Genomic DNA, 12,078 nt, shown 5'->3' with positions numbered 1-12,078 from the left:
GTCCAGTCTCCTACCACTGTAGTACATGTGGCAATTTTGTGTGTGTGCAGCTTTTTATTATATAGCTTGGCGTGTGTCTGGAAATGCATAAAAATAGAGTGCACCACGGAGGCGCTAAATGGATCCCAATAAAAGTATATGATAAGACACGGAGACGGAGAGCTGAGTTGGTGCAAAATTCAAGTTGTTTGAGTGAAAATGGCCATGGCCCCCTCCATACCGAAAAGAAAAGTGCCTAAAAATGCGCCATCTTCAGCCCTTTATCTCATTTCTAGAATAAAATTCCACAAAAAGAAATCTTCTGCCTTTCTCCGTAAACCAATGAGCCTCTATGCAAATAAGTGATATCTAAACCAATAAGCCTAGAATTCACTAGTATTGGCAATATTCTTATTAAAATTAGGTCAGCCTGAAAAATATCTGTCTCCACAAATGCACTCTTACAAGTGATAATCACCTAATAAATTAGGATAAGTTTTAAAGTTTGGAGTAAATTTTGTCCAGCTGCAGAATTACGTCTAACTGAGTTTCTGACATACATTAACACAATGCTCATCTCCTCTTCATGACCCAGACTAGAAAGTAACGACGGCGATGGCGCATGGTGCCCCTCCGGACCCGTCTATCCAAATAACGAAGAGTATCTGCAGGTGGACTTAAAGACGCTGTATTTCCTGACCCTCGCTGGCACGCAGGGGCGAGATGGAGGGGGACTGGGGAAGGAATTTGTCCGACATTACCAGCTGCGCTACAGTCGTGACGGCTACAAGTGGTCTCAGTGGAGAGACCGGTGGGGAAACGAGGTGAGCGGGGGTGAGGAGGTGGACTGTGAGCTAAAGAATAACGATGATAAAGTTGTTTCCTGTACACAATGTGTGTCTCTCCCCCTTTACAGGTGATAGTGGGAAATGAGAACACCCGCGACCTGGTGTTGAAGGACCTGGGGCCCCCGCTTATCGCCCGCTATGTCCGTTTCTACCCCATGGCTGACCGCGTCATGAGTGTCTGTTTGAGAGTAGAGCTGTATGGATGCGTTTGGCAAGGTGAGGTTCTGTCATGGACGTACCTGGCCACCCTAAATACTGCATGTGGACCCAGGGCTGTGACCTTGAAAACTGACCTCTGTTCTGTCTCTTCACTATACTGACAATTATTTCTCCCCCCCCCCCACAGATGGCCTCCGCTCTTACACCTCTCCTCCAGGAAACGTCATGAGCCTTCCTTTGGCGTTTGTTAATCTAAACGATTCTACATATGATGGACTTACAGCTGGAGGGTATGTACACACTACTACACCATGACACTACTACACCATGACATGTATACACATCACAGGTACAGTACAGACAGCAGCAGTGTCAGTCTCCTCCTCACACACTACTACACCATGACATGTATACACAGCACAGGTACAGTACAGACAGCAGCAGTGTCAGTCTCCCCCTCACACACTACTACACCATGACATGTATACACAGAACAGGTACAGTACAGACAGCAGCAGTGTCAGTCTCCTCCTCACACACTACTACACCATGACATGTATACACAGCACAGGTACAGTACAGACAGCAGCAGTGTCAGTCTCCTCCTCACACACTACTACACCATGACATGTATACACAGCACAGGTACAGTACAGACAGCAGCAGTGTCAGTCTCCTCCTCACACACTACTGCACCATGACATGTATACACAGCACAGGTACAGTACAGACAGCAGGTGTGTCAGTCTCCTCCTCACACACTACTACACCATGACATGTATACACAGAACAGGTACAGTACAGACAGCAGCAGTGTCAGTCTCCTCCTCACACACTACTACACCATGACATGTATACACAGCACAGGTACAGTACAGACAGCAGCAGTGTCAGTCTCCTCCTCACACACTACTACACCATGACATGTATACACAGCACAGGTACAGTACAGACAGCAGCAGTGTCAGTCTCCTCCTCACACACTACTACACCATGACATGTATACACAGTACAGGTACAGTACAGACAGCAGCAGTGTCAGTCTCCTCACACACTGCTACACCATGACATGTATACACAGCACAGTACAGTACAGACAGCAGCAGTGTCAGTCTCCTCCTCACACACTACTACACCATGACATGTATACACAGCACAGGTACAGTACAGACAGCAGCAGTGTCAGTCTCCCCTCACACACTACTACACCATGACATGTATACACAGCACAGGTACAGTACAGACAGCAGCAGTGTCAGTCTCCTCACACACTGCTACACCATGACATGTATACACAGCACAGTACAGTACAGACAGCAGCAGTGTCAGTCTCCTCCTCACACACTACTACACCGTGACATGTATACACAGCACAGGTACAGTACAGACAGCAGCAGTGTCAGTCTCCTCCTCACACACTACTACACCATGACATGTATACACAGAACAGGTACAGTACAGACAGCAGCAGTGTCAGTCTCCCCCTCACACACTACTACACCATGACATGTATACACAGAACAGGTACAGTACAGACAGCAGCAGTGTCAGTCTCCTCCTCACACACTACTACACCATGACATGTATACACAGCACAGGTACAGTACAGACAGCAGCAGTGTCAGTCTCCTCCTCACACACTACTACACCATGACATGTATACACAGCACAGGTACAGTACAGACAGCAGCAGTGTCAGTCTCCTCCTCACACACTACTGCACCATGACATGTATACACAGCACAGGTACAGTACAGACAGCAGGTGTGTCAGTCTCCTCCTCACACACTACTACACCATGACATGTATACACAGAACAGGTACAGTACAGACAGCAGCAGTGTCAGTCTCCTCCTCACACACTACTACACCATGACATGTATACACAGCACAGGTACAGTACAGACAGCAGCAGTGTCAGTCTCCTCCTCACACACTACTACACCATGACATGTATACACAGCACAGGTACAGTACAGACAGCAGCAGTGTCAGTCTCCTCCTCACACACTACTACACCATGACATGTATACACAGTACAGGTACAGTACAGACAGCAGCAGTGTCAGTCTCCTCACACACTGCTACACCATGACATGTATACACAGCACAGTACAGTACAGACAGCAGCAGTGTCAGTCTCCTCCTCACACACTACTACACCATGACATGTATACACAGCACAGGTACAGTACAGACAGCAGCAGTGTCAGTCTCCCCTCACACACTACTACACCATGACATGTATACACAGCACAGGTACAGTACAGACAGCAGCAGTGTCAGTCTCCTCACACACTGCTACACCATGACATGTATACACAGCACAGTACAGTACAGACAGCAGCAGTGTCAGTCTCCTCCTCACACACTACTACACCGTGACATGTATACACAGCACAGGTACAGTACAGACAGCAGCAGTGTCAGTCTCCTCCTCACACACTGCTACACCATGACATGTATACACAGCACAGTACAGTACAGACAGCAGCAGTGTCAGTCTCCTCCTCACACACTACTACACCATGACATGTATACACAGCAGAAATACATAATCTATTTATATAGCGTCACTAATTCCGCAGCGCTGTACAGAGAACTCAGTCACATCAGTCCCTGCCCCATTGGCGCTTACAGTCTAAATTCCCTAACATACACACACAGACACACACACAGACAGACTAGGGTCAATTTAATAGCAGCCAATTAACCTACCAGTATGTTTTTGGAGTGTGGGAGAAAACCAGAACACCCTGAGGAAACCCACGCAAACACTGAAAGAACATCTTGCATCCAAATTATTTAAAATGTCAATTAGTAAGTTAATAAAACGCAACAATAAATCAAGTAAAATGTTTACAAACATGATTGAAGATACAAACTCCAAACAGATAAGGCCATGGTCGGGAATCTAACTCATTACTCCAGTGCTGTGAGGCAGAAGTGCTAACCACTAAGCCACCGTGCTGCCCCTACAATACATATATATGTGCCAATTATGTAATGTCATGTCCCGTCTCTCTGTCTCCCCCTGCAGGCTGCACTATGGAGGGTTGGGGCAGCTGACAGATGGTGTCGTTGGAGCTGACGACTTCCTCAATCACAAGGAGCAGGGTGTCTGGCCTGGGTATGACTATGTTGGCTGGAATAATTCAAGTTTTCCATCTGGGTACCTGGAGATGGAGTTTGAGTTTGATGCTCTCCGAGCATTTACATACATGAGGGTAAGTACCATGAGCGTTACGTTGTATACAGTCTGTTTTCTCCCGTATTGGTATAACTGAATGCCCCCTCATTCATTCTTAGGTGCATTGTAATAATATGGGCTCTAGAGGAGTCCAGATATTCCGCCGTGTGGACTGTTACTTCAAACACTCCTTACACACTCCCTGGGACCCTCAGCCCGTCTCCATATCTCTGGCATTGGATGTCCGTGACCCCAGTGCCCGCACTGTCACTATCCCGCTGGCTGGCAGACAGGCACGAATCCTACGCTGCCACTACTACTTCTCCAGCCAGTGGCTGCTCTTCAGTGAGGTCTCGTTCCTCTCCGGTCAGTATTTCCTTTTATACTCTCTTTACCACAGGAATACAAATCCTTTTCTGTTGTGAAATAACAGGAAGTGAGAGGCAGGGCTGTAACTTGGGCTGTGTGAGAGGGGCGACTGCCCAGGGGGCGCAACGCTGAAGGTTGGCGCAGTTTGAGTATTTTAGGTTCATGTGGTTAAAGTTGAGGTCTAGGGGGGCAGAGTTTTGCTTCTAAAATTTGAAGTCACGGCTCTGGTGAGAGAGCAGTAGCGGAACAGAAGGACGTTATTGTTCCTTTGTTCTGTCTTTCTTTTTTCCTTTAGTGTATCTGAAGTGTTTTTGTGCTTCAGCTACGCTGCTGAACACCTCTCCATACATTTGAAATGGATTCTAGAAAATTGCTCATAAATACCAATGTGCATTTGCCTTTGAAAGTTGTGGATAATGACTCATTTCCTACCCTCCTGGATGCAGTGTGAGAAACCCCCCACAATTATTGCATTTTTAAATATAAAAAAAGTACATTTGGACTTAGGCTGTTAGTTGGCAAGCAAAAGTGGTAGATTTATCAACCTAAAAAGCTAAAGTGAAGGTGTTGCCCATAGCAACCAATCAGATTCTAGATATCATTTATGTAGTGCATTCTAGAACATGATAGCTATATGTTGATTGGTTGCTATGGGCAATATCTCCACTTTTACTGTTTAGAAGGTGTGATAAATCTACCCCAAAATGTTATTATTAAAGTTCTAATTAAGTATTTTCATCCTTGTTAGTAGAACAATGACTGAAGTGATCATGTGTTTATGGAGACTTGTATAAGGGGGGAGTGCATGTGATATTCCCCTCAGGCAGCAGACTGACTAATCTCCCCCTAAATACATATGACTGGTTTTTATAACATGTTCCCTCATGTATCATTCTCCCTGTGTTTGGTTTATACTGTCCTATGTTGTTACGTTGCATTTCTCTGTCCTCTGTCCTCACTCTGTTTCCATAATCTCTTTAATTTTTTTTACATATGTTTTCCTTTCGTATTATTAACCAGTCCTAAACCCATGTCCTGGCCTTATTATTTGGCTGATTGGTCCATCTAAATCCTAGGTGTTTGGAAGAGAATTGGTAGAGGATGTAATATGTGCTGTAACCCATGGCAACTAGCCCAGGATTGCTTTCATTTTCTAAACAGTACTAGAAAAGTAATGTGTACAATGTAAATGGTTGCTATGGGTTACAGCACCTTGTGCTGACCACCAGTTTTCTTCTCCACCAGTATGTGTGACTTTGTGAGGGCTCAGTAGGTGATTGGATGTGACTTGTTTTTGTGACCCACAGATGTTGTGGACTCATCCGAACCGGAGGAACTCAACCCCCTCCCTCAACCAAGAGAGGAGGCAACTCCCCGTCCTGCCGAAACAGTCTTACCGCAGGGAACCAGCCCACGAATGGCTTTTACTACTGTCGATAGTTTCAGTGAGAGTGTTCACGGTGAGCAGGATATTATCTATCTATCTATCTATCTGTCTATCTATCTGTCTATCTGTCTGTTTCATATCTAATCTATCTGTCTCCATTGTATCTCTATATCTCTCTATATCTGTCTATCTATCTCATGTCTATCTATCTATCTAGTTCATATCATCTATGACTCTCCCTTTGCCATTTATCTCTCTATTTTTCCCTTTATAGCTTTCACTTTTAGTTTTCTTTTTTTCTCCATCTTAATCCTCCTTTATATCTTTACCAGCAATAGAGGCTGTTAGTGTCAACAAGATAAATCAGCCAATCGTCATGGACGACAGCAACAACACCTCCATCCTCATTGGCTGTCTGGTAGTCATAATCCTGCTCCTGTTGGTCGTCATCATCCTGATCCTGTGGCGGCAGCGCTGGAGGAGATTGCTGGGGAAGGTAGGTGAAGAGATGGATGATGAGATGATTGGAGGAGATAGCTGGGGAAGGTAGGTGAAGAGATGGATGATGGGATGATTGGAGGAGATTGCTGGGGAAGGTAGGTGAAGAGATGGAGCATTGGAGGAGATTGCTGGGGAAGGTAGGTGAAGAGATGAATGATGGGATGATTGGAGGAGATTGCTGGGGAAGGTAGGTGAAAAGATGAATGATGGGATGATTGGAGGAGATTGCTGGGGAAGGTAGGTGAAAAGATGAATGATGGGATGATTGGAAGAGATTGCTGGGAAAGGTAGGTGAAGAGATGGATGATGGGATGATTGGAGGAGATTGCTGGGGAAGGTAGGTGAAGAGATGGAGCATTGGAGGAGATTGCTGGGGAAGGTAGGTGAAGAGATGAATGATGGGATGATTGGAGGAGATTGCTGGGGAAGGTAGGTGAAAAGATGAATGATGGGATGATTGGAGGAGATTGCTGGGGAAGGTAGGTGAAAAGATGGATGATGAGATGATTGGAGGAGATTGCTGGGGAAGGTAGGTGAAGAGATGGATGATGATGATGGGATGATTGGAGAAGATTGCTGGGGAAGGTAGGTGAAGAGATGGATGATGAGATGATTGGAGGAGATTGCTGGGGAAGGTAGGTGAAGAGATGGATGATGGGATGATTGGAGAAGATTGCTGGGGAAGGTAGGTGAAGAGATGGATGATGGGATGATTGGAGGAGATTGCTGGGGAAGGTAGGTGAAGAGATGGATGATGAGATGATTGGAGGAGATTGCTGGGGAAGGTTGGTGAAGAGATGGATGACGGGATAATTGGAGGAGATTGCTGGGGAAGGTAGGTAAAGAGATGGATGATGAGATGATTGGAGGAGATTGCTGGGGAAGGTAGGTGAAGAGATGGATGATGGGATGATTGGAGGAGATTGCTGGGGAAGGTAGGTGAAGAGATGGAGGATGAGATGATTGGAGGAGACTGCTGGGGAAGGTAGGTGAAGAGATGGACGATGAGATGATTGGAGGAGATTGCTGGGGAAGGTAGGTGAAGAGATGGTTGATGAGATGATTGGAGAAGATTGCTGGGGAAGGTAGGTGAAGAGATGGATGATGGGATGATTGGAGGAGATTGCTGGGGAAGGTAGGAGAAGAGATGGACGATGGGATGATTGGAGGAGACTGCTGGGGAAGGTAGGTGAAGAGATGGACGATGAGATGATTGGAGGAGATTGCTGGGGAAGGTAGGTGAAGAGATGGACGATGAGATGATTGGAGGAGATTGCTGGGGAAGGTAGGTGAAGAGATGAACGATGAGATGATTGGAGTAGATTGCTGGGGAAGGTAGGTGAAGAGATGGATGATTGGAGGAGATTGCTGGGGAAGGTAGGTGAAGAGATGGACGATGAGATGATTGGAGGAGATTGCTTGGGAAGGTAGGTGAAGAGATGGATGATTGGAGGAGATTGCTGGGGAAGGTAGGTGAAGAGATGGATGATTGGAGGAGATTGCTGGGGAAGGTAGGTGAAGAGATGGACGATGAGGTGATTGGAGGAGATTGCTGGGGAAGGTAGGTGAAGAGATGGAGGATGGGATGATTGGAGGAGATTGCTGGGGAAGGTAGGTGAAGAGATGGATGATGGGATGATTGGAGGAGATTGCTGGGGAAGGTAGGTGAAGAGATGGATGATGGGATGATTGGAGGAGATTGCTAAGGAAGGTAGGTGAAGACATGGATGATGGGATGATTGAAGGAGATTGCTAGGGAAGGTAGGTGAAGACATGGATGATGGGATGATTGGATGAGATTGCTTGGGAAGGTAGGTGAAGTGATGGATGATTGGAGGGAGAAGATGGATGAGAGCAGGTGAAGTGGGCAAAATCAAAGTAAAAAAGAGAATCTCCTGCTCGTACTTTTAGAGGCTTCTCAGGACCCGTCAGATCAGAGGATCACGGAGAGCACAGGTCATTTCAGTGATCACACCAATAATGTTGGTATCAGTGTTTCTGAAACTGTTGCAGCTCCAAGAACCAATCCTTTACCAGATCATCAACCTGGAAAACTGGGATCAACCGATTCCATTTTGATTTCTCTGGTTTGTGTCAGTAATTGTTAGTGCTGTTAATGGTATATATACCTGAAAGGGGTTCATATTTTTTGCTCTCGTCACTCCACCAGGCTCAGCACCGTCCCTCGGACAGCGACCTCACCGCCCACCTGTCCCTCCCCTCTGACACTGTGGTCATCAACAACACTCAAAACCTCTCGTTGACATCTCGCCATGGCAACCGCTACGAGCGCATCCTGACTTCAGAGGGGGAGTACCAGGAGCCAAACCACAACCCCCAGGCCAAGATGGCCACCCTCCGCCCTAGCTCCGATGCTGCAGGTGAGAGAGGGCAGGAAAGGACCATGCACGTTGTGTGTGTGCATGTATACAGAGGGGTGTGTGCATGTGTCTTGTTTCTAGTAGTGTGTACATGATGTGTAAATACAATGTGCATGCGTATAGGGGAGTATATGTATATAATATAGGTATAGACTAAATGCATGACAATATATGTTAAGGTGAGGGCGGGGTTATAATTAATGATGTTTTAACAATGAAGCACTTGTTTTTGTGTCAGTCTTAGCCCTAATCTTTATGTATTGCTGTGGTGTGGTGGGTAAACAGCCAATCTATTCTCTAATAGTAAAGGGTGGTAACCGTGGCTCTCAAGGTGTTGTGCCAAAAATACTCTGTTGGCCTTTGCTGGGACTTTTGTACTGCAAAAAATAGCAGAGTTACAAGTTCATGGACTTCACTATAGGGCAATGTATAATCCCAATAAGAACGTTGTAAATGTGGGAAACTCTGTCTGCGTGTCTCACGTGGCAGAAATGGACAGAGCTTAAAGCCATAATAACAAGCCAGGGTTTTTTAATTGATACTTATAAATCTATCATACACAGCTTTAGGCTCAGTAGACATGCGCATAGGGGCTGCAACGGCTGAGAGGCTGATTCCGATGCAAAGTGCACAAGCAGAAATGTTATTTTATTTCATCAATGAAGAAAATGAATAGCGAGAAAGAGAAAAATAAAGTGATGTGAGTGTATCTGAGGAGGAGACAGTGCTAAGGGGAAGAAGATTGTAAATAATATTCTGTGTAGAAGAAGTGTGCCCACTGGAAGCACGGGTTTAGTGCACCAAGAGTTTTGAGCCTACAGGCTCCAACGATAATTATGCAATTATACCAGACACTTATACAATGGAGGTAGATTATGAAACTCAAACCAGCCTTGGATCTGTCTTTCCCCTTCATTTGCACGGGATCACCTAGATTTCCACTTAGCGAGAGCGAGATGGTGACATTGGCAGAAGAGCAGAGGTTTCCTCAGGACAAGGGGAGAAGTTGGGCGGACTGAAGGCGTTCCATAGCAAAATACAGAGTAGGCGCACTGATACATCTAGTTGTGCAGCACAGTTGAGATACAACAGATCTCCTTTTGCAGAGGGATATTATAGAAATGAGATAAAGGAGTGAAGTTTTTAGGGAACCTCGCTCCCATTTCCAAATCGCAAAAGGACTTGACCTTTCCGGACTTGTCCTATGCTTTTAATGGGACCCATGTTTCTCCTCCATGTTACTCTACGCTGCGTTCCAGGTGCTGCACGCTGAGCAATGTAATGAAAAGCTTCACACACACAAAACTGCTAAGTGTAATAAAGAAAGGTTAATAACTTGTAAACGATAGACTCGGGTAAGTTAGTAGCAAAAGGCAAAATTACCCCATTGGGTCCTGTTCTGCTTGAATAATGTCCCGCAGGATCCTCTGGCTCACCTGCATCCAAGCAGGGACGTGGTGACCTGCTGACCTTCTGTAGATCTTGATGACTGGTTTATGGAGACGAGAGTCTATGTGGGGTCACATATATGTGCATGCGTGTGTATGTATCTATATAAAGTGTACACGGTGTCTGCATGATCATAGAGGTGTACACTATATACTCTGCATGTGTCTCTCCAGCTCTGCTGTTAAACAACCCAGCCTATGAGCTCCTGCTCTCCACCCACAGCCGGCCAATCACAGAGCCTGGCGGCCTGCAGGCTAAGCCAATCAACAGCCAGGGTAAGGGGCTGTCATATCGGAGCTGCCCAAAAAAAACAAAATGGACAACTCCAGACTTTATATCTCTATAATCTCCATTTCACTGTCTCTCTCTGTCTCTTGACATCTTGAGGACTGGAAAGTCCCCAACCAGTCTCTTGTGTCTCACCCTATTACATACATACATATATAAATACAGGTAAGGGATCTGGTATCTGGAAATGCTTGGGGAATGAGGTGTCACAGATAAGATTATCTTCCATCAGTTTGATCACATGTCTAAAACATATTAAATAATGTTTATAAACTACCCCTTGTCTTTACCTACACTGCAATTTCACTCCTTCTTACATGGCTTCCTAGTGCTCCTCACAGTGATACTTACTATACCTTCTAAAATGGAAAAGTGGAGGTGTTGCCCATAGGAACCAATCCGATTCTAGCTATTATGTTCTAGAATGTACTAGGTAAATGATAGCTAGATTCTGATTGGTTGCTATGGGCAACACCTCCACTTTTTCGTGTGTGTGTGACGCCCAGAACAGGCAATTTTTATTTTCAGTTTTTTTGGGGTTTTCTATTTAACAGTTTCCAGATATAGAACCCATGCCTATATATCAAATCAGATTCACATTGTAAAAAGTAAACTTTGTTTCCCACCTTCTCCCTATTACTCCATTCTCCCTTCCCTATCACTTTCCCTTTTAAATTCCTCTGTTTCTTCATTTAATTCCCAAATATTGTGCTGTGTCCCTCTTTTACCCCATGCCTCTTTTCTCTCTCTCTCTGCAGATGGGGGGTACAGAGAGTTGGATTCTCCTAAGCTGCCCATGGTTTGCCCCCCTAGTGTTCCTCACTATGCAGAAGCAGATATCGTTACTCTGCAGGGAGTGACAGGGGGAAACACGTATGCCGTACCTGCCCTGACCGCCGACTCGCTCACCTCCAAGGAGTTGCCCCTCAGCAAATTCCCCCGGGGACACCTCCTCTTCCGGGAGAAGCTGGGGGAAGGGCAGTTTGGAGAGGTAACTGCTGATCATGACTATAGCTGCTATGTTTCTAAAACACAAGTATGACATTGTATTATCCTTATTGTCCTGCATTCCTGTTATCTATTCCTTTACTGACACCTCCCTGTCATCCATTTGTCCAGCGCTCCTCTTATCTATTCCTTTACTGACACCTCCCTGTCATCCATCTTGTCCTTTAATCTATTCCTTTACTGGCACCTCCCTGTCATCCATCTTGTCCTGTTATCCATTCCTTTACTGACACCTCCCTGTCATCCATTTGTCCAGCGCTCCTCTTATCTATTCCTTTACTGACACCTCCCTGTCATCCATCTTGTCCTTTAATCTATTCCTTTACTGGCACCTCCCTGTCATCCATCTTGTCCTGTTATCTATTCCTTTACTGACACCTCCCTGTCATCCATTTGTCCAGCGCTCCTCTTATCTATTCCTTTACTGACACCTCCCTGTCATCCATCTTGTCCTGTTATCCATTCCTTTACTGACACCTCCCTGTCATCCATCTTGTCCTGTTATCCATTCCTTTACTA

At 45.6% G+C, this 12,078-nt stretch overlaps 1 protein-coding gene across 7 annotated transcripts in view; it reads left to right on the top strand.

The window, feature by feature from the left end:
- Positions 1–11,608, top strand: part of LOC142102086 (epithelial discoidin domain-containing receptor 1-like) — a 47,825-nt gene extending 36,217 nt beyond the window's left edge. For 5 of the 7 annotated variants that reach the window (XM_075186636.1, XM_075186639.1, XM_075186640.1 and 2 more), the window contains exons 4-13: positions 575–803; positions 896–1,043; positions 1,174–1,276; positions 4,027–4,213; positions 4,296–4,542; positions 5,853–6,005; positions 6,265–6,428; positions 8,604–8,814; positions 10,437–10,538; positions 11,310–11,608. In XM_075186636.1, the coding sequence (XP_075042737.1) occupies positions 575–803; positions 896–1,043; positions 1,174–1,276; positions 4,027–4,213; positions 4,296–4,542; positions 5,853–6,005; positions 6,265–6,428; positions 8,604–8,814; positions 10,437–10,538; positions 11,310–11,593 (1,828 nt within the window). In that variant the 3' untranslated portion in view covers positions 11,594–11,608. The remainder of the gene's footprint in view (positions 1–574; positions 804–895; positions 1,044–1,173; positions 1,277–4,026; positions 4,214–4,295; positions 4,543–5,852; positions 6,006–6,264; positions 6,429–8,603; positions 8,815–10,436; positions 10,539–11,309) is intronic. The other 2 variants (XM_075186637.1, XM_075186642.1) reach the window with 2 other exon arrangements.
- Positions 11,609–12,078: the final 470 nt, after the last annotated feature.

Source organism: Mixophyes fleayi, chromosome 9, assembly GCF_038048845.1.
Source record: "Mixophyes fleayi isolate aMixFle1 chromosome 9, aMixFle1.hap1, whole genome shotgun sequence".
NCBI classification, from domain to species: domain Eukaryota; kingdom Metazoa; phylum Chordata; class Amphibia; order Anura; family Limnodynastidae; genus Mixophyes; species Mixophyes fleayi.
The sequence above is the reverse complement of the archived record's forward strand: the minus strand, read 5'-3'. Positions and strand labels throughout refer to the sequence as shown.